The 24,501-nt window shown below is 40.8% G+C and overlaps 1 protein-coding gene and 2 pseudogenes across 2 annotated transcripts; all 3 read right to left on the bottom strand.

Annotated features, from left to right (window-relative positions):
- Positions 1 to 6,232: 6,232 nt before the first annotated feature.
- Positions 6,233 to 18,380, bottom strand: LOC146978177 (immunoglobulin kappa light chain-like). The gene is made up of 4 exons (XM_085790881.1): positions 18,278 to 18,380; positions 17,857 to 18,175; positions 12,847 to 12,902; positions 6,233 to 6,633 (listed from the first exon to the last, which is right to left on the bottom strand). Exons 1-4 carry the CDS (start codon positions 18,366 to 18,368, stop codon positions 6,305 to 6,307), a joined length of 795 nt encoding a protein of 264 aa, XP_085647007.1. The 5' UTR covers positions 18,369 to 18,380; the 3' UTR covers positions 6,233 to 6,304.
- Positions 11,278 to 11,647, bottom strand: LOC146978178 (Ig kappa-b4 chain C region pseudogene; annotated as a pseudogene).
- Positions 18,381 to 20,079: 1,699 nt separating the features above from the next.
- LOC146978176 (Ig kappa-b4 chain C region pseudogene) lies at positions 20,080 to 20,556 on the bottom strand (annotated as a pseudogene). The gene has a single exon (XR_015037051.1). The product of XR_015037051.1 is annotated as an Ig kappa-b4 chain C region pseudogene (transcript).
- Between the last annotated feature and the right edge of the window lie 3,945 nt (positions 20,557 to 24,501).

Below are 24,501 nucleotides of genomic sequence, written 5' to 3'. Positions count from 1 at the left end.
TCATAGTTTCCATATTATCAACTGGCAGCATGTGTTCACACAGTGAAAAAGCATCGTACAAAAACCTTCTTCAGTCAAAGAGAACAGAAACTGAACTGACTGCTGCAGCTGGAAGATACTGCAGAGACTGATACAGTTCACTGAGGACACACACACACGCACGCATGCGCACACACACACAAAGACACACACACACACACACACACACTAATACTTTCGCCATCAATTTTCCTCTAAAACTTCAAACAGTCCATCTGCCGCTTTAACAACCTGAAAGTTTCCTCACATGAAGAATGACAGCTGTGGAGTAATAAACATTGATGATATAAAGTCAAAGACACCCAGATTATATAATACTACCACCAATAACATTAAATGATTGTGTAAACATCGAATAGCAGTTTACAAGAAGCTCTGAGACACATTGTATGAGAACATCTGACAGTGAATAAAACTGTTGAACTCATGTGACATTGTTGATTCTTCAGAGAAAACACAAAGCAGAAGACAGTCTGTCCACAGGTTCAACAGAGTTCATATATGAAGCACATCATGCTCATGGAAACCTGTTAATCTTCTTCAAATGACCATGTACATGTGCAGCTCCCTCCAGGGTTCAGGATGTGACTGCTTCACTGAGACACTGTCTGCTCCTACTGAGAGAGTCTCAATGAATCCTGAAGCAACAACAGTGCTTTAAGAAAACTGAACAACACAGGAGACATGTGTCGCTTTAATAGTAATGAACAATTATTTTCACCTGTGTGATCAAAGTAACTTTATTGTCATTAAACATTAAACACAATGTCAGTAGAAGCTCCCAGCATCATTGACATATACAGTATAATGTTGAAACTGTAAAGAAAGACGGAAGGCTGCTGAGTGCGTGCAGGCTTACTGGGTCTCTATCTATGCTGATGATACGTGACTTTATATTTCTAAAAGCAGAATTAATTTGATGAGCATTTAATTATTTCCTGGATATGCTAAACTTATAAACATGAAAGGAAATGAACAAAGATGTCAGAAAGAAAGACAGAACATGAGAAACAGAAAGAGGTACAGAGAGCAGAGTAACAGCAGTTTATTCAGAGCATTTCCATAGAGAGCCACTTTGCATCAGCAGCACCATGCTCCAGTGCTCTGGTAGAGTTTATAGTCCTGAGAGTTGAAGACTGGATGACTGACAGCTGTCCTTCATGACAACACAAGACACAGAAATCCTCCTCATCAAAAACATGACTTTGGTCTCCGTCCTCATCTGGACTCTCCTCTGCTGCTGCTTCACAGGTAAAGTCCAGAGAATCCAACTCCTCTATCAACATCTGTCCCTCTGAAATGAAGCCCACAAAACCATGACTCTGTTTTATCTTTCTGTCTCTGTGTCCTCAGAGTCCAGAGGTCAGGTCACAGTGACTCAGTCTGGAGCAGTGAGCTCTGCTGTAGGAGGCTCAGTCACCATCAACTGTAGAACCAGTCAGAATGTTTATTATAGCTATCCATACCACCGTTTATACTGGTACCAACAGAGAGATGGAGAAAAACCTAAACTCCTCATTTACTACGCTTCCACTCGAGCATCAGGGATTCCAGGTCGTTTTACAGGCAGTGGATCAAACTCTGACTTCACTCTGAGCATCAGTGGAGTCCAGGCTGAAGATGCAGCAGTTTACTACTGTCAGAGTTTTCACTATATCAACAGTCAGTATGTGTTCACACAGTGAAAAAGCGTCGTACAAAAACCTCCCTCAGTCAAAGGGAACAGAAACTGAACTGACTGCTGCAGCTGGAAGATACTGCAGAGACTGATACAGTTCACTGAGGACACACACACACACACACACACACACACACACACACACACACACACACACACACACACACACACACACACACACACACACACACACACACACACACACACACACACACACACACACACACTAATATTGTCTCCATCAGTTTTCCTCTATAACTTCAAACAGTCCGTCTGCCTCCTTAACAACCTGAAAGTTTCCTCACATGAAGAATGACAGCTGTGGAGTAATAAACATTGATGATATAAAGTCAAAGACACCCAGATTATCTAATACTACCACCAATAGCATGACATGATTGTGTAAACATTGGATAGCAGTTTAGGAGAAGCTCTAAGACACATTGTATGAACAACGTCTGACAGTGAATAAAAACGGTTGGACTCATGTGACATTGTTGATTCTTCAGAGAAAACACAAAGCAGAAGACAGTCTGTCCACAGGTTCAACAGAGGTCATATATGAAGGACATCATGCTCATGGAAACCTGTTAATCTTCTTCAAATGACCATGTACATGTGCAGCTCCCTCCAGGGTTCAGGATGTGACTGCTTCACTGAGACACTGTCTGCTCGTACTGAGAGAGTCTCAATGAATCCTGAAGCAACAACAGTGCTTTAAGAAAACTGAACAACACAGGAGACATGTGTCGCTTTAATAGTAATAAACAATTATTTTCACCTGTGTGATCAAAGTAACTTTATTGTCATTAAACATTAAACACAATGTCAGTAGAAGCTCCCAGCATCATTGACATATACAGTATAATGTTGAAACTGTAAAGAAAGACAGAAGGCTGCTGAGTGTGTGCAGGCTTACTGGGTCTCTCTCTATGCTGATGATACATGACTTTATATTTCTAAAAGCAGAATTAATCTGATGAGCATTCAGTTTTATTTATTTCCTGGAAATGCTACAGTTACAAACATGAAAGGAAATGAACAAAGATGTGAGAAAGAAAGACAGAGCATGAGAATCAAAAAGAGGTACAGAGAGCAGAGTAACAGCAGTCGAGTCAGAGCATTTCCATAGAGAGCCACTTTGCATCAGCAGCACCATGCTCCAGTGCTCTGGGAGAGTTTATAGTCCTGAGAGTTGAAGACTGGATGACTGACAGCTGTCCTTCATGACAACACAAGACACAGAAATCCTCCTCATCAAAAACATGACTTTGGTCTCCGTCCTCATCTGGACTCTCCTCTGCTGCTGCTTCACAGGTAAAGTCCAGAGAATCCAACTCCTCTATCAACATCTGTCCCTCTGAAATGAAGCCCACAAAACCATGACTCTGTTTTATCTTTCTGTCTCTGTGTCCTCAGAGTCCAGAAGTCAGTACACGGTGACTCAGCCTGGAGCAGTGAGCTCTGCTGTAGGAGGCTCAGTCACCATCAACTGTAGAACCAGTCAGAATGTTTTTATAGGATCTCCTAGTGGCAAACACTATTTACACTGGTACCAATGGAGAAATGGAGAAGCTCCTAAGCTTCTTATTTCCAGAGCTGATGAACGGAAATCTGGGATTCCAAGTCGTTTTACAGGTCATGGATCAAACTCTGACTTTACTCTGAGCATTAGTGGAGTCCAGGCTGAAGATGCAGCAGTTTACTACTGTAATAGTGTTCATGAAATCGACACTCAGCCTGTGTTCACACAGTGAAAAAGCATCATACAAAAACCTCCCTCAGTCAAAGGGAACAGAAACTGAACTGACTGCTGCAGCTGGAAGATACTGCAGAGACTGATACCGTTCACGGTAACACTTTACTTGAAGGTATCGTCATTACAGTGACATGACACAGTCATGAACGTGTCATAAACATTATCAATTGTCAATGTCATGAACATTTATGACTGTTGTCATTAAGTTTCATTACTTTTTGTAATGACAAATTGACATTGTTTGGATTGTCTTGATTATGACAACTTGACATAAATCAAAGTGACATGAACAGAAGTTGTCTTTGTCATGGCAACTTGACATTAAATTTGTGTGGGATGTCCTTATTATGACAACTTGACATTAACAAAATATGCACCTATTTTGGAGTGGTCAATGAATATCTTCATTATATTGTCATAATTTTGTCATGGCAGTCAGTTTATCCTTCATGATATGTTAATGACAAATCAAAATTGTTCCTCTTTACTTGAGGTCAAATAATATCTTCATTACACTGTCATAATGGTGTCATGACAGTCAGTTTTGGATATCCTGCCCATATCCTGTCAAACATTATATTATATATACATTGTATGTATATACAGACTGTTTATGGCTGTTGTAACCTGTTGCATTTGCACTTTAGGCCCCTGCTGTTTATTATTTATTTGTTTGTACAGTGTACATTATTGGCACTTTCTAATCATATTTTATCTTGCAGTAGGTCCTTTTAATCTGCCCATGATACGTTATATGTTACATGTTACTTGGTGTTGTCTATTTGTGTATGTGTTTGAATGTGTGGATCTTCCTGGCTGCAAATCAATTTTCCCTGTTTGGGACAAATAAAGACACTTTGACTTTGACATTAATCACCAAGTGCTAGAATTGGTCTAAACCTTGCACATTTAATTATGATAATCATTATGTCAACTTGCCATGAACACCAAAATAGGTGCATGTTTCATTAATATCAAGTTGTTGTGACAAAGACATTTTCTGGTAATGTCACTTTGATTAACGTCAAGTTGTCATAATAAGGACATCCCACACAAATTGAAGGTCAAGTTGTCTGCATCATGTCACTCTTCTGACGATACTTTTAAGTAAAGTGTTACCGAAACCTTTATATCTAATGTCTGAAGTATTACATGCATAAAAAGATAACATTTAGACAAGAGAGGACCGAGGATGGAGCCTTGTGGGACTCCAGGGATAGTTTTCACAGTAGCAGACAAATATTTTGTGAGAAATCTTTTTTAAAAATGAGAGAAAAAAATCATCGACAGATGATGACTGATTAACACTGTGAGACAAGAGGAAAGTGCTGTTTATACATTACTATACGTGAGCTGACAGTATCAGTGGCTTCACTTCAATATAGCTATATCCCTAACAAAATATCCAGACTTTTTATCTCCATGAGGATGATTGAATGAGTCAGTTTTTCCTGCAGTGAGAACACAGCATGATTTGTTGAGGACAGCTCCTGTTGAGTGACTCTGTCTGTTTGCATATGTGTCCTTCCTCTCTGCTCCCAGCCGTTAAGAGGCCAGTGTTGATCAGTGTGTGTCCAGGCCTTTCACAGCCACTGACACCACAGCAGCTCAATGATGATGTCTGGACTCTCCTCTGCTGCTGCTTCACAGGTAAAGTCCAGAGAATCCAACTCCTCTATCAACATCTGTCCCTCTGAAATGAAGCCCACAAAACCATGACTCTGTTTTATCTTTCTGTCTCTGTGTCCTCAGAGTCCAGAGGTCAGGTCACAGTGACTCAGCCTGGAGCAGTGAGCTCTGCTGTTGGAGGCTCAGTCACCATCAACTGTAGAACCAGTCAGGATGTTTATATCTCAAATCATTTAGACTGGTATCAACAGAGAGATGGAGAAAAACCTAAACTTCTCATTTACGGTGGTTCGACTCGAGCATCAGGGATTCCAGATCGTTTTACAGGCAGTGGATCAAACTCTGACTTCACTCTGAGCATCAGTGGAGTCCAGGCTGAAGATGCAGCAGTTTACTACTGTCAGAGTTATCACAGGATAAATGGTCAGCATGTGTTCACACAGTGAAAAAGTGTGGTACAAAAACCTCCCTCGGCTGCAGAGGAACTGATTTGACTCAAATGCTGCACTGAAACTAAAACAACACAAGCTGAACTAAAAAATATAGTCAATAATAATCCATTTTGGACTTGGACCAATTTCCCAATTAATTAATTGTGAAATGTCATTAGCATATAATTTAGTTTAGTTTAATTTAATATCATATGTTGTATAATTCATATCTTCACAGTTAAAATTGCCTATTATTGGACTCTGATCAGTTTTGTATTGCACGGAATAAGGAGAAATTAATTCAGTTTTTTATTTCTTTCCTATGTGTCTTTATGGTTCAGCTCATCAGCAGAAATGTGTAAATATTGATGATTGAGAAAACTCTCTTGTAACAACTGAAGAGACACATAAAGGCATCATATTGATAATGATCAATCAATCAACCATGAATCAATCAATAATGATAAGTTCTTACTGAATTTCTGCACATTACAGGACAAACTTACAGTATACATGGACATATAGTTAACATAATGTTAGACTTTCTCTGTGAACTCATCACAGGGAAGAAGAAGTCGTCAAGGAAACATTAAATGAAAACACATGAAAACAAGTGATGTGATGATCAGATTTTTATTATGTGTAAAAACAGAAACAACATTGAAACACTGAGAGAAGCTGGTAAATATTGTTAATGAAACATGTGAAATTAAAGAGAGAGAGAGCAGGAGCAGAGTAAAACCAGTATCAGAGTCCCAGTGAGTCAGCTCAGGACTGGGGACACTGGTCTCTCCTCAGAGTCTCTGAGAGCGGAGACTGGGAGCCCTGGGTGGCCTCACAGGTCACAGAGCCCAGCTTCCTCCACTGGTCTGCAGGGAGCCTCAGGGTGCTGCTCCAGCTGTAGAGGCCGTCCTTCCCCAGCACCCCGGGGCTCCTGCTCTCCTCCCAGCTGCTGCTGCTGCTGCCGTCCACCTTCCAGACCAGACTCCAGTCTGAGGGGAAGCCCTTGTTGGCCAGGCACATGAGCGTGGCCTTCCCCTGCTGCTGCAGCTCCTCACTGGAGGGGGGCAGCACCGTCAGGGTGGGGCGGGTATCACCTATAGGAGACACAGAGCACAACGTGTCAATCCAACAGCAGCCACTTGGACACCTTTACTGTGTGAGAGCTGCTTTTGTCCTTGAAGGAGTTTCTGCCAGATGTTTTTCTGCTCCACCAGTCACTCACTCACTCACACATTGTTTCACTTCCCTTTAAAAACCTCTCATGCACATCAGCACAGAAAGAGTCCTCATGTGAGTGAAATATATCAAAGTACACTGAAACTGAAGAAGCTGATTTTACATTTCAACTGCTGCATTTCACTGCACTTTATATTACACAAATAAATATGTTTTTTAGAATATAATATAACTAAAAAATAATTTTCTACAAAGTCATGGTCCATTCATAATCCAACACATTTACTATCAAGATCACCACAGTTAATCAGATCTACTGTTAAAGGACATTATGAGCCACAAATAAGTGACGACCACATTTAAACATCAGACATCTATGAATCCAGAAGAAACCAACAGCCTCAGAAAACTTCAGTCTCACTGTTCACAATCATTTCAACTCAACTTCCAAACTGTTTCAAATGTAAAGACTAAATGTAACAAAACATGTTTTTACAGCAGGATTGTTGTTCTTGAATGTTTCCTGCTCTTCAAATTGTTCACATTTCACTAATGAAGTGGAACATGTGAAAAGAAAAGCCGAGTGAAGCTGCTCTGAGTTCAGCTTCATGTGTTAAACAGGAGAAATGAAGAATCAAACAGATTTTACAGTGATCTGGATCAGCCCAGTGGAAATTTATATCTGCTCCAAATGTTGACTGACAGAAATTAGAAGCTGAACTGATGAGACAATATTGAAGATTTGATGAGAAACTTACTTCCAACATCCAGTCTGGTTCCTCCACCAAAAGTCCACCACAGTGATACAAAGTGACTGAGTGGTCGTACAAAAACCTCTCAGTGTAGAGAGACACGGCTCTGACTCTGTCTGACTCAACTACAACTACAAGTCCTCAAGTTTCTGTCGTCCAAACATCTGATGACATGATTTCTATTATGGACCAAAACACTGATAATGTGCTGATTTATAATTTACACTTTAAAGACAAAACTCTAGTTTCTGATGTCGACAAAAAATTTCAGTAAAAAAAAAAAGGTTTAAATGAGGACATAAAATAACATATTTAGATTCTAGATAAAAAAACAAAGTGTGATTGGATAAAATACATGAAAAATTGAACTTACTTCCAACATCCAGTCTGGTTCCTCCACCGAACGTGTACCACAGTGATACAAAGTGACTGAGCCGTCGTACAAAAACCTCTCACTGTACAGAGACACGGCTCTCTGACTCTGACAACAACAAACTCTAATAAATCTCTTCCTGTTTTTCAAAATGTTTAAATCTAACAATTGATGATAATATTTCTCTGAATTATCATTATTATTAAATATTTTTATTTTATTTAATATTTTTCCAAGGAAAGGTGATCTTACTATCATTAGATACAAACAGACAAAATTAGGTTTTACAATACATTTATTTGTAGATATTAATGACAATTCACAAAAACACATTCAGTGTCAGCTTTCCAATCAATACCCTAATCAATTTAATTGATCTATTGATCATCAGCAGGGTCAGATTGATCCCAGTCCCTGTTGGAGTCAGTCAGAGCATTTCCATAGAGAGCCACTTTGCATCAGCAGCACCATGCTCCAGTGCTCTGGGAGAGTTTATAGTCCTGAGAGTTGAAGACTGGATGACTGACAGCTGTCCTTCATGACAACACAAGACACAGAAATCCTCCTCATCAAAAACATGACTTTGGTCTCCGTCCTCATCTGGACTCTCCTCTGCTGCTGCTTCACAGGTAAAGTCCAGAGAATCCAACTCCTCTATCAACATCTGTCCCTCTGAAATGAAGCCCACAAAACCATGACTCTGTTTTATCTTTCTGTCTCTGTGTCCTCAGAGTCCAGAGGTCAGGTCACAGTGACTCAGTCTGGAGCAGTGAGATCTGCTGTAGGAGGCTCAGTCACCATCAACTGTAGAACCAGTCAGGATGTTTATGTTTACAGCATCAGCTACTACAACTTCCACTACTTAGCCTGGTACCAACAGAGAGATGGAGAAAAACCTAAACTCCTCATTTCCTCTGCTTCCACTCGAGCATCAGGGATTCCAGATCATTTTACAGGCAGTGGATCAAACTCTGACTTCACTCTGAGCATCAGTGGAGTCCAGGCTGAAGATGCAGCAGTTTACTACTGTCAGAGTTATCATGAAATCAACAGTCAGCGTGTGTTCACACAGTGAAAAAGCGTCGTACAAAAACCTCCCTCAGTCAAAGGGAACAGAAACTGAACTGACTGTTGCAGCTGGAAGATACTGCAGAGACTGATACAGTTCACTGAGGACACACACACACACACACACACAGTTTACGTCTTCATCTGTTGTAGCAGGACTTTTTTTCTTTCCTTTCTTTCTCACATTTTTCTACATTGACACTTTCCACGAAACACATTCCATTCTGTCTCTGCTCTCTGAAGCAGCTGTCCACAACAATGAACACATTACATTCATTACACTCTCACTGAATAGAGTCAACAAGGCAATATGCACTTCACTCACAATTGTCATTACAAATTTACACATTTTCTTTGAAAATAACATAATAATGAAAAATCTGAATCTTGCAGGTTAAACTTTGAATCTACCAACACCACAGTGACACAAATTTATTACTAACACAACAGGGAACCATGACTATATCACACTGCAATCATTCCGCACCATTAACCTATATAGTTACATCATCTGCATACAGATGAATCCTAACCTGTACCATTGACCTACACAGTCCAAACTATCAACACCTCTGTTGATCAACTGACTGTCTCACTAACAGCTTCTGGTGCTCTCATAACCAGGTTCCCTGGCTGCTGTGGCCTCCAATAAGCTGAGTATAGAAGGTGTGGGTTGTTCAAGACTGAACGATCAACTGCACAAATGTTGTTGATTTTTAATCAGCTGCAAAGATCCAGCATATACACTTTGTGACAGATTAGTTTTAAATAGAGCAGCTCTATGTTCAGACCGTGTATTGTGAGGAGGACACAGCATGATGTGTTGAGGACAGCTCCAGTTGAGTGACTCTGTGTGTTTGCATATGTGTCCTTCCTCTCTGCTCCCAGCCGTTAAGAGGCCAGTGTTGATCAGTGTGTGTCCAGGCCTTTCACAGCCACTGACACCACAGCAGCTCAATGATGATGTCTGTGACTCTACTGCTGGCCACCCTGGGGCTCCTTGTTCAGGGTGAGACTCTCTGCTGAAAACTTTGCTTCAGGATGGAACCAGGTTCACCACAATGATGTTCTGCTATGATGGAGAAACACTGAAACCAGCAGCATTGACCTTCTTCCATCTATTCTCCATGTTCAAGAAATGACCCTCTTCTGTTTGGATGTTGATCTTTCTCCAAGATGGATTTGTCTCAATAACTCTTCTCCTCTTGTTCATGTTTTCCAGGTTCATCAGGAGAAATCACTGTGACTCAGACTCCTGGATCTCAGTCTGTTGTTCCTGGTCAGACTGTTTCGATCAGATGTCAAACTAGTCAGAGTGTTAGTGACTGGATCCACTGGTACCTTCAAAAACCTGGAGAAGCTACTAAATTCCTGATATATAGAGCTACAACCCGTCAGTCTGGAGTTTCAGATCGTTTCATTGGAAGTGGATCTGGGACTGACTTCACTCTGACCATCAGTGGAGTTCAGGCTGAAGACTCAGGAGTTTACTATTGTCAGCAGGGTCACAGCAGCACACCTTTCACACGGTGAAAAAGCGTCGTACAAAAACCTCCCTCAGCTGCAGAGGAACTGATCTGACTCAACAGCTGCACTGAAACTAAAACAATACAAGTTGAACTAAATCATAGTTAATAATGATCCATTCTGAACATTTAACACTAAATACTTGACACAAATATGATTCACTGTTACTAGACTGATAGAAAAGGAGTTTGAAACAATCTGCTCTACATGAACAAAAACCTCAAGTGAAGTTTGATGACATGAACACTGAAAGAAAGAATATTGATTTTTCTCACAATTGTATTTCATGAACATAAACTCATTTTTTGATTAAATTAGTTGTGAAATTTTACTGATATACAACTAGATTTATTCATATATTCACATAAAATAATTACTTGTTATTTGACTGTTAGACATATTAGTCATGCTCTGCTTTGTGTTTCAATGTGAATTTTTCAGTTTTCTAATTACTTTTCTCAGTTTGTTTAGGTGTATTTGTTTTTCAGCTCATCAGATGATGCATGTGTAAATATCTGTGATTGAGAATAGCAACAATAGAGGAAACACTTGAAAGCATTATATTGATACTGATCAATTCATCAATAATGATAAGATCTTACTAAGTTTATACACACTGCAGGATGAACTTACAGTTTGTGTGGACAACTTTTTTTTCATCATTCTAGACTTTCTCCCTGAACTCATCACACAGAAACAAGTCGTCATAGTCACGTCAAATGAAAACACATGAAAACAAATGTGATGATCAGATTTTTATTATGTGTAAAAACAGAAACAACATTGAAACACTGACAGAAGCTGGTAAATATTGTTAATGAAACTCGTGAAATCAAAGAAAGAGAGAGAGCAGGAGCAGAGTAAAACCAGTATCAGAGTCCCAGTGAGTCAGCTCAGGACTGGGGACACTGGTCTCTCCTCAGAGTCTCTGAGAGCGGAGACTGGGAGCCCTGGGTGGCCTCACAGGTCACAGAGCCCAGCTTCCTCCACTGGTCTGCAGGGAGCCTCAGGGTGCTGCTCCAGCTGTAGAGGCCGTCCTTCCCCAGCACCCCGGGGCTCCTGCTCTCCTCCCAGCTGCTGCTGCTGCTGCCGTCCACCTTCCAGACCAGACTCCAGTCTGAGGGGAAGCCCTTGTTGGCCAGGCACATGAGCGTGGCCTTCCCCTGCTGCTGCAGCTCCTCAGTGGAGGGGGGCAGCACCGTCAGGGTGGGGCGGGTATCACCTATAGGAGACACAGAGCACAACGTGTCAATCCAACAGCAGCCACTTGGACACCTTTACTGTGTGAGAGCTGCTTTTGTCCTTGAAGGAGTTTCTGTCAGATGTTTTTCTGCTCCACCAGTCACTCACTCACTCACACATTGTTTCACTTCCCTTTAAAAACCTCTCATGCACATCAGCACAGAAAGAGTCCTCATATGAGTGAAATGTATCAACGTAACTGAAGAAGCTGATTTTACATTTCAACTGCTGCATTTTACTGCACTTCATAATACAGAAATTAATATGGTTTTAAAAATTTAAGAAATTTAAAATGTAATTTTCTACAAAGTCATGGTCCATTCATAATCCAACACATTTACTATCAAGATCACCACAGTTAATCAGATCTACTGTTAAAGGACATTATGAGCCACAAATAAGTGACGACCACATTTAAACATCAGACATCTATGAATTCAAAAGAAACCAACAGCCTCAGAAAACTTCAGTCTCACTGTTCACAATCATTTCAACTCAACTTCCAAACTGTTTCAAATGTAAAGACTAAATGTAACAAAACATGTTTTTACAGCAGGATTTTTGTTCATGAATGTTTCCTGCTCTTCAAATTGTTTACATTTCAAAGTTGAACATGTGAAAAGAAAAGTCGAGTGAAGCTGCTCTGAGTTCAGCTTCATGTGTTAAACAGGAGAAATGAAGAATCAAACAGGTTTTACAGTGATCTGGATCAGCCCAGTGGAAATTTATATCTGCTCCAAATGTTCACTGACAGAAATTAGAAGCTGAACTGATGAGACAATATTGATGATTTGATGAGAAACTTACTTCCAACATCCAGTCTGGTTCCTCCACCAAAAGTCCACCACAGTGATACAAAGTGACTGAGTGGTCGTACAAAAACCTCTCAGTGTAGAGAGACACGGCTCTGACTCTGTCTGACTCAACTACAACTACAAGTCCTCAAGTTTCTGTCATCCAAACATCTGATGACATGATTTCTATTATGGACCAAAACACTGATAATGTGCTGATTCATCATTTACACTTTAAAGACAAAACTCTAGTTTCTGATGTCGACCGGAAATTTCAGTAAAAAAAGTGTAAATGAGGACGTAAAATAACATATTTAGATTCTAGATAAAAAATCAAAGTGTGATTGGATAAAATACATGAAAAATTGAACTTACTTCCAACATCCAGTCTGGTTCCTCCACCGAACGTGTACCACAGTGATACAAAGTGACTGAGCCGTCGTACAAAAACCTCTCACTGTACAGAGACACGGCTCTCTGACTCTGACAACAACAAACTCTAATAAATCACTTCCTGTTTTTCAAAATGTTGAAATCTAACAATTGATAATATTTCTCTAATACTTGTTATTAAATATTTATATTTTTCAATATATTTCCAAATAAAGGTGGTCTTTCTATTATTAGATACAAACAGACAAAATTAGATTTTACAATACATTTATTTGAGGATATTAATAATAATTCACAAAAACACATTCACAGTGTCAAGATTCCAATCAATACCCTAATCAATTAATTGATCTATAATTGATCATCAGCAGGATCAGACAGATCCCAGTCCCTGTTGGAGTCAGTCAGAGCATTTCCATAGAGAGCCACTTTGCATCAGCAGCACCATGCTCCAGTGCTCTGGGAGAGTTTATAGTCCTGAGAGTTGAAGACTGGATGACTGACAGCTGTCCTTCATGACAACACAAGACACAGAAATCCTCCTCATCAAAAACATGACTTTGGTCTCCGTCCTCATCTGGACTCTCCTCTGCTGCTGCTTCACAGGTAAAGTCCAGAGAATCCAACTCCTCTATCAACATCTGTCCCTCTGAAATGAAGCCCACAAAACCATGACTCTGTTTTATCTTTCTGTCTCTGTGTCCTCAGAGTCCAGAGGTCAGGTCACAGTGACTCAGTCTGGAGCAGTGAGCTCTGCTGTAGGAGGCTCAGTCACCATCAACTGTAGAACCAGTCCAAAGGTTTATGTAGGATCTCCTAGTGGCAAACACTATTTGCACTGGTACCAACAGAAAGATGGGGAAGCTCCAAAACTTCTTATTTCCAGAGCTGATGAACGGATATCTGGGATCCCAGATCATTTTACAGGCAGTGGATCAAACTCTGACTTCACTCTGAGCATCAGTGGAGTCCAGGCTGAAGATGCTGCAGTTTACTACTGTCAGAGTTTTCACTATATCAACAGTCAGGATGTGTTCACACAGTGCAAAAGCGTCGTACAAAAACCTCCCTCAGTCAAAGGGAACAGAAACTGAAGTGACTGCTGCAGCTGGAAGATACTGCAGAGACTGATACAGTTCACTGAGGACACACACACACACACACACACACACACACACGCACATGAATCAGTTTTCCTCTATAACTTCAAACAGTCCATCTGCCGCCTTAACAACCTGAAAGTTTCCTCACATGAAGAATGACAGCTGTGGAGTAATAAACATTGATGATATAAAGTCAAAGACCCCCAGATTATCTAATACTACCACCAATAACATTAAATTATTGTGTAAACATTGGAAAACAGTTTACGAGAAGCTCTGAGACACATTCTATGAAGAACGTCTGACAGTGAATAAAAACGGTTGGACTCATGTGACATTGTTGATTCTTCAGAGAAAACACAAAGCAGTAGACAGTCTGTCCACAGGTTCAACAGAGTTCATATATGAAGGACATCATGCTCATGGAAACCTGTTAATCTTCTTCATATGACCATGTACATGTGCAGCTCCCTCCAGGGTTCAGGATGTGACTGCTTCACTGAGACACTGTCTGCTCGTACTGAGAGAGTCTCAATGAATCCTGAAGCAACAACAGTGCTTTAAGAAAACTGAACAACACAGGAGACATGTCGCTTTAATAGAATAAACAATTATTTTCACATGAGTGATCAAAGTGACTTTATTGTCATTAAACATTAAACACAATGGGTCTCATTCATGAAACGTGAGCAGCACGTATTTGTGTGTAAACCCTGAGCAGCGCAAATTTACGTGGATTTCCGCATTCATCAATCTTTTAGTAGTGCTGATTTTTTCGTAGCTACTCACAAAATCTACCCCAGCTCCGGACTGTGTGTAGCGCTTGTGTAAATGTAGGAATGCAAATAAATACTGCTTGTCACTGTTGAAAATTACAATTTTAATCCGTATGACTCTCTCTCATGTTCAAAATACGCCGACGCCTTTGAAACACGTAATTTAAACATGACAAACAATTAGAAATATTTGGAGAGAGAGACGTTTTAGGGATCGGACACGCACAAACACGTCAAGGCTCCATCTAATGATGATAATAATCTGATATAAAACCGGAAAAAACTTTTCTGTGTTGCTACACGCTCGGTGGGCGCACACTTCACCCTGCGCAGTAGCGCAGTCGGATGGAGCTGTGAGAGACGGCTGGTGCTTCTGTAACAATATAACCTGCCTATATAACTTCATGTGTTGATACAACCATGCTCCTCTACAGCTGAGGCTGTGAAGAGCCTCCTCCTCCCGTCGCTGCTGTAGCTCTGTAGTTGTGTGTATTTATTTATTTTTTTCATGTTTCATATCGAAGTATTCTGGCTTTACTTCTTAAACGGTTCTTTAATCAACCAAGGATAGGCCTACTTAATTCACTACATCTGTTTCTTCCCTCCATGCCTTTGACCTGTCCCAGTCACACCACTACTAACAGAAGAGAATTAAATATTTTTCTGGACTCCACTTCACCCAAAATGACTTCGATCCGTGATCTCTCTTTTTTCTCTCTCTCTCCCTCTTTCCTCGTTTGCGTCATGGCCGCAGGTGAGCAGGATGCACCTACCTCCTAATATGGTGGTCAGGATCTCCTTATATGGCTATTCATGTATGGAGATCTATGCTAATTGCTGATCACCGGGGGCGTGTTGTTAGTTTACGATGGGTTGGCATTCATCATCTTACACACGTGTTGACGATCAAATCTGAGTTTCCCGCACCGTTCATGAATCCGGAGTAGAGTTTTAGTAACGTGAGCTTTTATGTGCAAATCTACACACAGATTTACTCACGTTTCATGAATGAGACCCAATGTCAGTAGAAGCTCCCAGCATTATTGACATACAGTATAATGTTAAAACTGTAAAGAGAGACAGAAGGCTGCTGAGTGTGTGCAGACTTACTGGGTCTCTCTCTATGCTGATGATACATGACTTTATATCTCTAAAAGCAGAATTAATTTGAGCATTCAATTTTATTTATTTCCTGAATATGCTAAAGTTACAAACATGAAAGGAAATGACCAAAGATGTCAGAAAGAAAGACAGAACATGAGAAACAGAAAGAGGTACAGAGAGCAGAGTAACAGAAGTTTAGTCAGAGCATTTCCATAGAGAGCCACTTTGCATCAGCAGCACCATGCTCCAGTGCTCTGGGAGAGTTTATAGTCCTGAGAGTTGAAGACTGGATGACTGACAGCTGTCCTTCATGACAACACAAGACACAGAAATCCTCCTCATCAAAAACATGACTTTGGTCTCCGTCCTCATCTGGACTCTCCTCTGCTGCTGCTTCACAGGTAAAGTCCAGAGAATCCAACTCCTCTATCAACATCTGTCCCTCTGAAATGAAGCCCACAAAACCATGACTCTGTTTTATCTTTCTGTCTCTGTGTCCTCAGAGTCCAGAGGTCAGGTCACAGTGACTCAGTCTGGAGCAGTGAGATCTGCTGTAGGAGGCTCAGTCACCATCAACTGTAGAACCAGTCAGAATGTTTATTCTTGGAGCAGCTACTATGCATCTCACCATGCATTAGCCTGGTATCAGCAGAAAGAAGAAGAAAAACCTAAACTCCTCATGTATCGTGCTTCCACTCGAGCATCAGGGATTCCAGATCGTTTTACAGGCAGTGGATCAAACTCTGACTTCACTCTGAGCATCAGTGGAGTCCAGGCTGAAGATGCAGCAGTTTACTACTGTCAGAGTCTTCATGAAATCAACAGTCAGCGTGTGTTCACACAGTGAAAAAGCGTCGTACAAAAACCTCCCTCAGTCAAAGTGAACAGAAACTGAACTGACTGCTGCAGCTGGAAGATACTGCAGAGACTGATACAGTTCACTGAGGACACACACACACACACACACACACACACGCACACACTTCAACACTGGCCTCCAATGTTCAGCATGAAGATTGACTACATATCATATTCCATCATATTTCTATGATACAGTATTGTTTGTATTCACATTATACTATTCACCAAAATGACATCATCTGCCCTGCACACACACATTTATTTGACTGATATTTGGATTGATTGTCATTACAGTAACATATTTTTTCTGTCACAACAGACTCTAAACATGGCTGCTCTCTGTCTTCACTACACTCTGTTATTTCATCTTCATCTTTATTACTAGTAAACAAGTTATGTTTCATCAGTAGCTCTTCTTAGATCAAGCCTTTATAACAAACAGTGAGGGAACAAACATAAAATACAGCTACAGCAGAAGAATAACCAAACTGAATGAAACTCCAACTCTGATGAACAGGTTTTTCTTTAACAATCTCAGTCTGACGTTGTTCTGTTCTCACACCATCATCAAGTCAGAGATGTTGCTCAGTCTGCTCTTTTACAGCTCAACACAATGTTTAGCTTCAGGAGGTTTTTACTTTGTTCACCATGTTTACTTCCACTTGAGTTTTAGTTTTAAACAGTAACAGCAGTTTTACCTGAGAACTGTTGGTGATGACTGTATCCACCTCTGTTGGTGAGACTCTGATCACATGATTGAAATTCTGATGTTTCTACTGATTTCAGCAGTGAAGAGACTGATGGACACGAAACAATAAGATGTTTATATTTCATCAGTAATAAACATTTAGTGTTAGATAACTGGACTAACACATATCTCCATTATATGAAACTAGCAACTGTTTATAGACATGGTGGATGAGGTTTAGATTTTTATATACTGTATGTGTGTGTGTGTGTGTGTGTGTGTGTGTGTGTGTGTGTGTGTGTGTGTGTGTGTGTGTGTGTGTGTGTGTGTGTGTGTGTGTGTGTGTGTGTGTGTGTCCTCAGTGAACTGTATCAGTCTCTGCAGTATCTTCCAGCTGCAGCAGTCAGTTCAGTTTCTGTTCACTTTGACTGAGGGAGGTTTTTGTACGACGCTTTTTCACTGTGTGAACACATACTGACTGTTGATATAGTGAAAACTCTGACAGTAGTAAACTGCTGCATCTTCAGCCTGGACTCCACTGATGCTCAGAGTGAAGTCAGAGTTTGATCCACTGCCTGTAAAACGATCTGGAATCCCTGATGCTCGAGTGGAAGCAAGATAAATGAGGAGTTTAGGTTTTTCTCCATCTCTCTGTTGGTACCAGGCTAAATGGTTTGAGCTATAAACTGCTGGACTGGTTCTACAGTTGATGGTGACTGAGCCTCCTACAGCAGATCTCACTGCTCCAGGCTGAGTCACTGTGTATTGTCCGCTGGACTCTGAGGACACAGAGACAGAAAGATAAAACAGAGTCATGGTTTTGTGGGCTTCATTTCAGAGGGACAGATGTTGATAGAGGAGTTGGATTCTCTGGACTTTACCTGTGAAGCAGCAGCAGAGGAGAGTCCAGATGAGGACGGAGACCAAAGTCATGTTTTTGATGAGGAGGATTTCTGTGTCTTGTGTTGTCATGAAGGACAGCTGTCAGTCATCCAGTCTTCAACTCTCAGGACTATAAACTCTCCCAGAGCACTGGAGCATGGTGCTGCTGATGCAAAGTGGCTCTCTATGGAAATGCTCTGACTGACTCCAACAGGGACTTAATTGGTTTCGTCTGATGAAGCTGATCATCAATAGATCAATTTAATTGATGTAAAAAATAAAGTAATGAAAAACCCTTGTTATGGGCCTGCAGGGATGTCAAAAGTTGTACTAATCCACACATGATACCTTAAGATACAACATGGTGATGTGTTGAGGACAGCTCCAGTTGAGTGACTCTGTGTGTTGTGTCCTTCCTCTCTGCTCCCAGCCGTTAAGAGGCCAGTGTTGATCAGTGTGTGTCCAGGCCTTTCACAGCCACTGACACCACAGCAGCTCAATGATGATGTCTGTGACTCTACTGCTGGCCACCCTGGGGCTCCTTGTTCAGGGTGAGACTCTCTGCTGAAAACTTTGCTTCAGGATGGAACCAGGTTCACCACAATGATGATCTGCTATGATGGAGAAACACTGAAACCAGCAGCATTGACCTTCTTCCATCTATTCTCCATGTTCAAGAAATGATCCTCTTCTGTTTGGATGTTGATCTTTCTCCAAGATGGATTTGTCTCAATAACTCTTCTCCTCTTGTTCATGTTTTCCAGGTTCATCAGGAGACAGAATCCTGACTCAGACTCCTGGAGCTCAGTCTGTTGTTCCTGGTCAGACTGTTTCTATCAGATGTCAAGCCAGTGAAAGTGTTGAGCATAGTGGTAAGAAGTGGTTGAACTGGTACCTTCAGAAACCTGGGGAAGCTCCTAAACTCCTGTTTTATAAAGCTAATGGTCGACAGTCTGGAGTTTCAGATCGTTTTACAGGACAGGCATCTAGTGTTACTGACTTCACTCTGACCATCAGTGGAGTTCAGGATGAAGACTCAGGAGTTTACTACTGTGGGCAGAGTTTTTTCATACCGTTCACACAGTGAAAAAGCGTCGTACAAAAACCTCCCTCAGCTGCAGAGGAACTGATCTGACTCAACAGCTGCACTGAAACTAAAACAATACAAGTTGAACTAAATCAGTTAATAATGATCCATTATGAACATTTAACACTAAATACTTGACAGAAAAATGATTCACTGTTACTAGACTGATAGAAAAAGAGTTTGAAACAATCTGCTCTACATGAACAAAAACCTCAAGTGAAGTTTGATGACATGAACACTGAAAGAAAGAATATAGATTTTTTTCATGAACTCATTTTTTGATTAAATTAGTTGTGAAATTTTACTAATATACAATTAAATATCATAGATTTATTCATATATTCACATACGATAATTACTTGTTATTTCACTGTTAGACATTTTAGTCATACTCTGCTTTGTGTTTCAAGAACAACAAGAATTTTTCAGTTTTCTTATTTCTTTATGTTTCTCAGTTTATTTAGGTGTCTTCGTTTTTCAGCTCATCAGATGATGCATGTGTAAATATCTGTGATTGAGAATAACAAGAATAGAGGAAACACTTGAAAGCATTATATTGATACTGATCAATTAATCAATAATACGTTCTTGCTGAGTTTTTACACACTACAGGATGAACTTACAGTTTGTGTGGACAACTTTCTCTCTGTGAAGTCTTCACACAGAAACAATAAGTCGTCATGGACACGTTAAATGAAAACACATGAAAACAAATGATGTGATGATCAGATTTTTATTATGTGTAAAAACAGAAACAACATTGAAACACTGAGAGAAGCTGGTAAATATTGTTAGTGAAACATGTGAAATCAAAGAGAGAGAGAGCAGGAGCAGAGTAAAACCAGTATCAGAGTCCCAGTGAGTCAGCTCAGGACTGGGGACACTGGTCTCTCCTCAGAGTCTCTGAGAGCGGAGACTGGGAGCCCTGGGTGGCCTCACAGGTCACAGAGCCCAGCTTCCTCCACTGGTCTGCAGGGAGCCTCAGGGTGCTGCTCCAGCTGTAGAGGCCGTCCTTCCCCAGCACCCCGGGGCTCCTGCTCTCCTCCCAGCTGCTGCTGCTGCTGCCGTCCACCTTCCAGACCAGACTCCAGTCTGAGGGGAAGCCCTTGTTGGCCAGGCACATGAGCGTGGCCTTCCCCTGCTGCTGCAGCTCCTCACTGGAGGGGGGCAGCACCGTCAGGGTGGGGCGGGTATCACCTATAGGAGACACAGAGCACAACGTGTCAATCCAACAGCAGCCACTTGGACACCTTTACTGTGTGAGAGCTGCTTTTGTCCTTGAAGGAGTTTCTGTCAGATGTTTTTCTGCTCCACCAGTCACTCACTCACTCACACATTGTTTCACTTCCCTTTAAAAACCTCTCATGCACATCAGCACAGAAAGAGTCCTCATATGAGTCAAATATATCAAAGTACACTGGAAACTGAAGAAGCTGATTTTACATTTCAACTGCTGCATTTTACTGCACTTTATATTACAAAAATAAATATGATTTTTTAAAATATAATAGATTTAACATATACTTTTCTACAAAGTCATAGTCCATTCATAATCCAACACATTTACTATCAAGATCACCACAGTTAATCAGATCTACTGTTAAAGGACATTATGAGCCACAAATAAGTGACGACCACATTAAAACATCAGACATCTATGAATCCAGAAGAAACCAACAGCCTCAGAAAACTTCAGTCTCACTGTTCACAATCATTTCAACTCAACCTCCAAACTGTTTCAAATGTAAAGACTAAATGTAACAAAACATGTTTTTTTCATTGTTGTTCTTGAATGTTTCCTGTTCTTAAAATTGTTCACATTTCACTAATGAAGTGGAACATGTGAAAAGAAAAGTCGAGTGAAGCTGCTCTGAGTTCAGCTTCATGTGTTAAACGGGAGAAATGAAGAATCAAACAGATTTTACAGTGATCTGGATCAGCCAGTACCGGTTCACCCAATACGCACACTACGCACGTTGCGTAGGGCCCCGCAAATTAGCAGAGGCCCCGTTAAAAAAAAAAAAAAAAAAAAAAAAAAAAAAAACTGACGACGTGACCGTCCGTCGCGCACGTGTAGCCTACCGGATTCCCAGCACATCAGCCTAGCAAGACAGCGTTTAGCACGCCACGATGAAGCGGAGTTATCCCTCGGGGAATTAGGGGGAAGAAACAGCTGACAATGACCTGCAGGAACAGCAGTCAGGTAACTCTCCTCTCCGGGTGGGAGGGAGGGAGGGAGGGAGGGACTAGTCCGTGTTTGACCTGCATTAACAGGGCGGTGGGCCCTGGGTGAACCCCGGTCTCCGTGTGCGTCTTGCTGGCTCCTATAATTTTAGTTGTAGTGTAGTTACATCATACAAAATGGAAAGCAATGGATAAATATTGACTAAGATTGAATTTTGTTTGCTTGGATAGCCTACATGCAAATATAGATGCAGAATCAAACAAAACTTGTGAAATATTATGACAATGGTGCTAAAAATAATAATAATTATATAATAAATAATAATTACATAATTACCTACATTTGAAGTGAAAGTAAAACAAGTGCAGCCAATTTGATGGAGCTGAATTAATAGTAGCTTTATCTAGAGATTTATTTAATGGTGATTTTTTTCAAACATTAACATGTTTACATGCATTGTTACATTTAGTTTGATTTGATTTGTTCTGAATTTATTCTTAGTTATGGTGCGTTCCAGGCAGGCTTTTTAACCCGTAAGTCACGACTTCAAGTCACCAGTTACGAGTTTGTAGCGTTCCAGGCAAGTTACGAGTTACGAACTGGGAACGGGGAGTAGATCGATCTAGTACGAGTTCACAGGTGGGAAGTTACGAGTTTGACTGTACGTTCTAACGGGTAACCATAGGAACCGGTCGGAAAAATACGAGTTACGGGTTGCCTGGAACGCACCATTGGACCAACACTGCAATACGCTTAAAGGGGGGATGCGTGGAAACACTGGGTGTCAGGTGCGACTGTTGAAAATTTTTGGGGTTCAGTTAGGAGGGCCCCTTAGCAGAATTTTGCCTAGGGCCCCATGGAGGTCTGAACCGGCTCTGGGATCAGCCCAGTGGAAATTTATATCTGCTCCAAATGTTCACTGACAGAAATTAGAAGCTGAACTGATGAGACAATATTGAAGATTTGATGAGAAACTTACTTCCAACATCCAGTCTGGTTCCTCCACCAAAAGTCCACCACAGTGATACAAAGTGACTGAGTGGTCGTACAAAAACCTCTCAGTGTAGAGAGACACGGCTCTGACTCTGTCTGACTCAACTACAACTACAAGTCCTCAAGTTTCTGTCGTCCAAACATCTGATGACATGATTTCTATTATGTATCAAAACAATGATAATGTGCTGATTCATCATTTACACTTTAGAGACAAAACTCTAGATTCTGATGTCGGCAGAAAGTTCAGGAGGAAAAAAGTGTAAATAAAGACGTAAAATAACATATTTAGATTCTAGATTTAAAAAAAAAAAATGTAATTGTGACAGACAAAATTTTTTTAGTGATGGGATAAAATACACAAAAATTGCACTTACTTCCAATATCCAATCTGGTTCCTCCACCGAACGTGTACCACAGTGATACAAAGTGACTGAGCCGTCGTACAAAAACCTCTCACTGTACAGAGACACGGCTCTCTGACTCTGACAACAACAAACTCTAATAAATCACTTCCTGTTTTTCAAAATGTTGAAAACTAACAATTGATAATATTTCTCTGAATCATAATAAGTATTAAATATTTATATTTTTCAATATATTTCCAACTAAAGGTGGTCTTTCTGGCATCATACAAACAAACAAAATTAGGTTTTACAATAAATGTATTTTGAAAATTCACAAAAACACATTCAGTGTCAGCTTTTCAATCAATACCCCAATCAATTAATTGATCTATTGATCATCAGCATGATCAGATTGATCCCAGTCCCTGTTGGAGTCAGTCAGAGCATTTCCATAGAGAGCCACTTTGCATCAGCAGCACCATGCTCCAGTGCTCTGGGAGAGTTTATAGTCCTGAGAGTTGAAGACTGGATGACTGACAGCTGTCCTTCATGACAACACAAGACACAGAAATCCTCCTCATCAAAAACATGACTTTGGTCTCCGTCCTCATCTGGACTCTCCTCTGCTGCTGCTTCACAGGTAAAGTCCAGAGAATCCAACTCCTCTATCAACATCTGTCCCTCTGAAATGAAGCCCACAAAACCATGACTCTGTTTTATCTTTCTGTCTCTGTGTCTTCAGAGTCCAGAGGTCAGGTCACAGTGACTCAGTCTGGAGCAGTGAGCTCTGCTGTAGGAGGCTCAGTCACCATCAGATGTAGAACCAGTCCAAAGGTTCATGTAGGATCTCCTAGTGGCAAACACGATTTGCACTGGTACCAACAGAAAGATGGGGAAGCTCCAAAACTTCTTATTTCCAGAGCTGATGAACGGATATCTGGAATCCCAGATCATTTTACAGGCAGTGGATCAAACTCTGACTTCACTCTGAGCATCAGTGGAGTCCAGGCTGAAGATGCAGCAGTTTACTACTATCAGAGTCTTCAAGAAATCAACAGTCAGTGGGTGTTCACACAGTGGAAAAGCGTCGTTCAAACCCCCCCCCCCCCCCCTCCCCCCCTCAGTCAAAGGGAACAGAAACTGATCTGACTGCTGCAACTGGAAGATACTGCAGAGACTGATACAGTTCACTGAGGACACACACACACACGCACATTAATATTGTCTCCATCAGTTTTCCTCTATAACTTCAAACAGTCCATCTGCCACCTTAACGACCTGAAAGTTTCCTCACATGAAGAATGACAGCTGTGGAGTAATAAACATTGATGATATAAAGTCAAATACAATACAAACTAGAAAAAACATTTCCAAGAATGGAAATGGTGTGAATACTGAAAGCAATGCTGAATGAGCTGAAGAAATTGTTGAAACAATGCTGAATGAGCTGAAGAAAGAAAGAAAGAAAGAAGAAAAGGACAGAAGGAAAGAAAGAAAATGGGAAGGGTAGATGGAGAAAGAAAGAAAGAACAAAAGGACAGAAAGAAAGAAGACACAGAGAGAAGGGTAGATAGAGAAAGAAAAAGGTAAGAAAAACAGAATAATAGAACA

The sequence above is a fragment of the Trachurus japonicus genome, chromosome 11, assembly GCF_045865225.1.
Source record: "Trachurus japonicus isolate A0001 chromosome 11, Traja_1.0".
Taxonomy (NCBI): domain Eukaryota; kingdom Metazoa; phylum Chordata; class Actinopteri; order Carangiformes; family Carangidae; genus Trachurus; species Trachurus japonicus.
The sequence above is the reverse complement of the archived record's forward strand: the minus strand, read 5'-3'. Positions and strand labels throughout refer to the sequence as shown.

What these genes read in the sequence shown, in the direction of transcription:
- LOC146978177 (XM_085790881.1), bottom strand. Translation starts at nt 18,368, where the DNA reads ATGACAACACAAGACACAGAAATCCTCCTCATCAAAAACATGACTTTG. An exon ending in CCTCTGCTGCTGCTTCACAG is followed by an intron (nt 18,176 to 18,277) that starts GTAAAGTCCAGA and finishes CTGTGTCCTCAG; the next exon opens with AGTCCAGCGGACAATACACA. An exon ending in AACCAGACTGGATGTTGGAA is followed by an intron (nt 6,634 to 12,846) that starts GTAAGTTCAATT and finishes TGTCTCCTATAG; the next exon opens with GTGATACCCGCCCCACCCTG.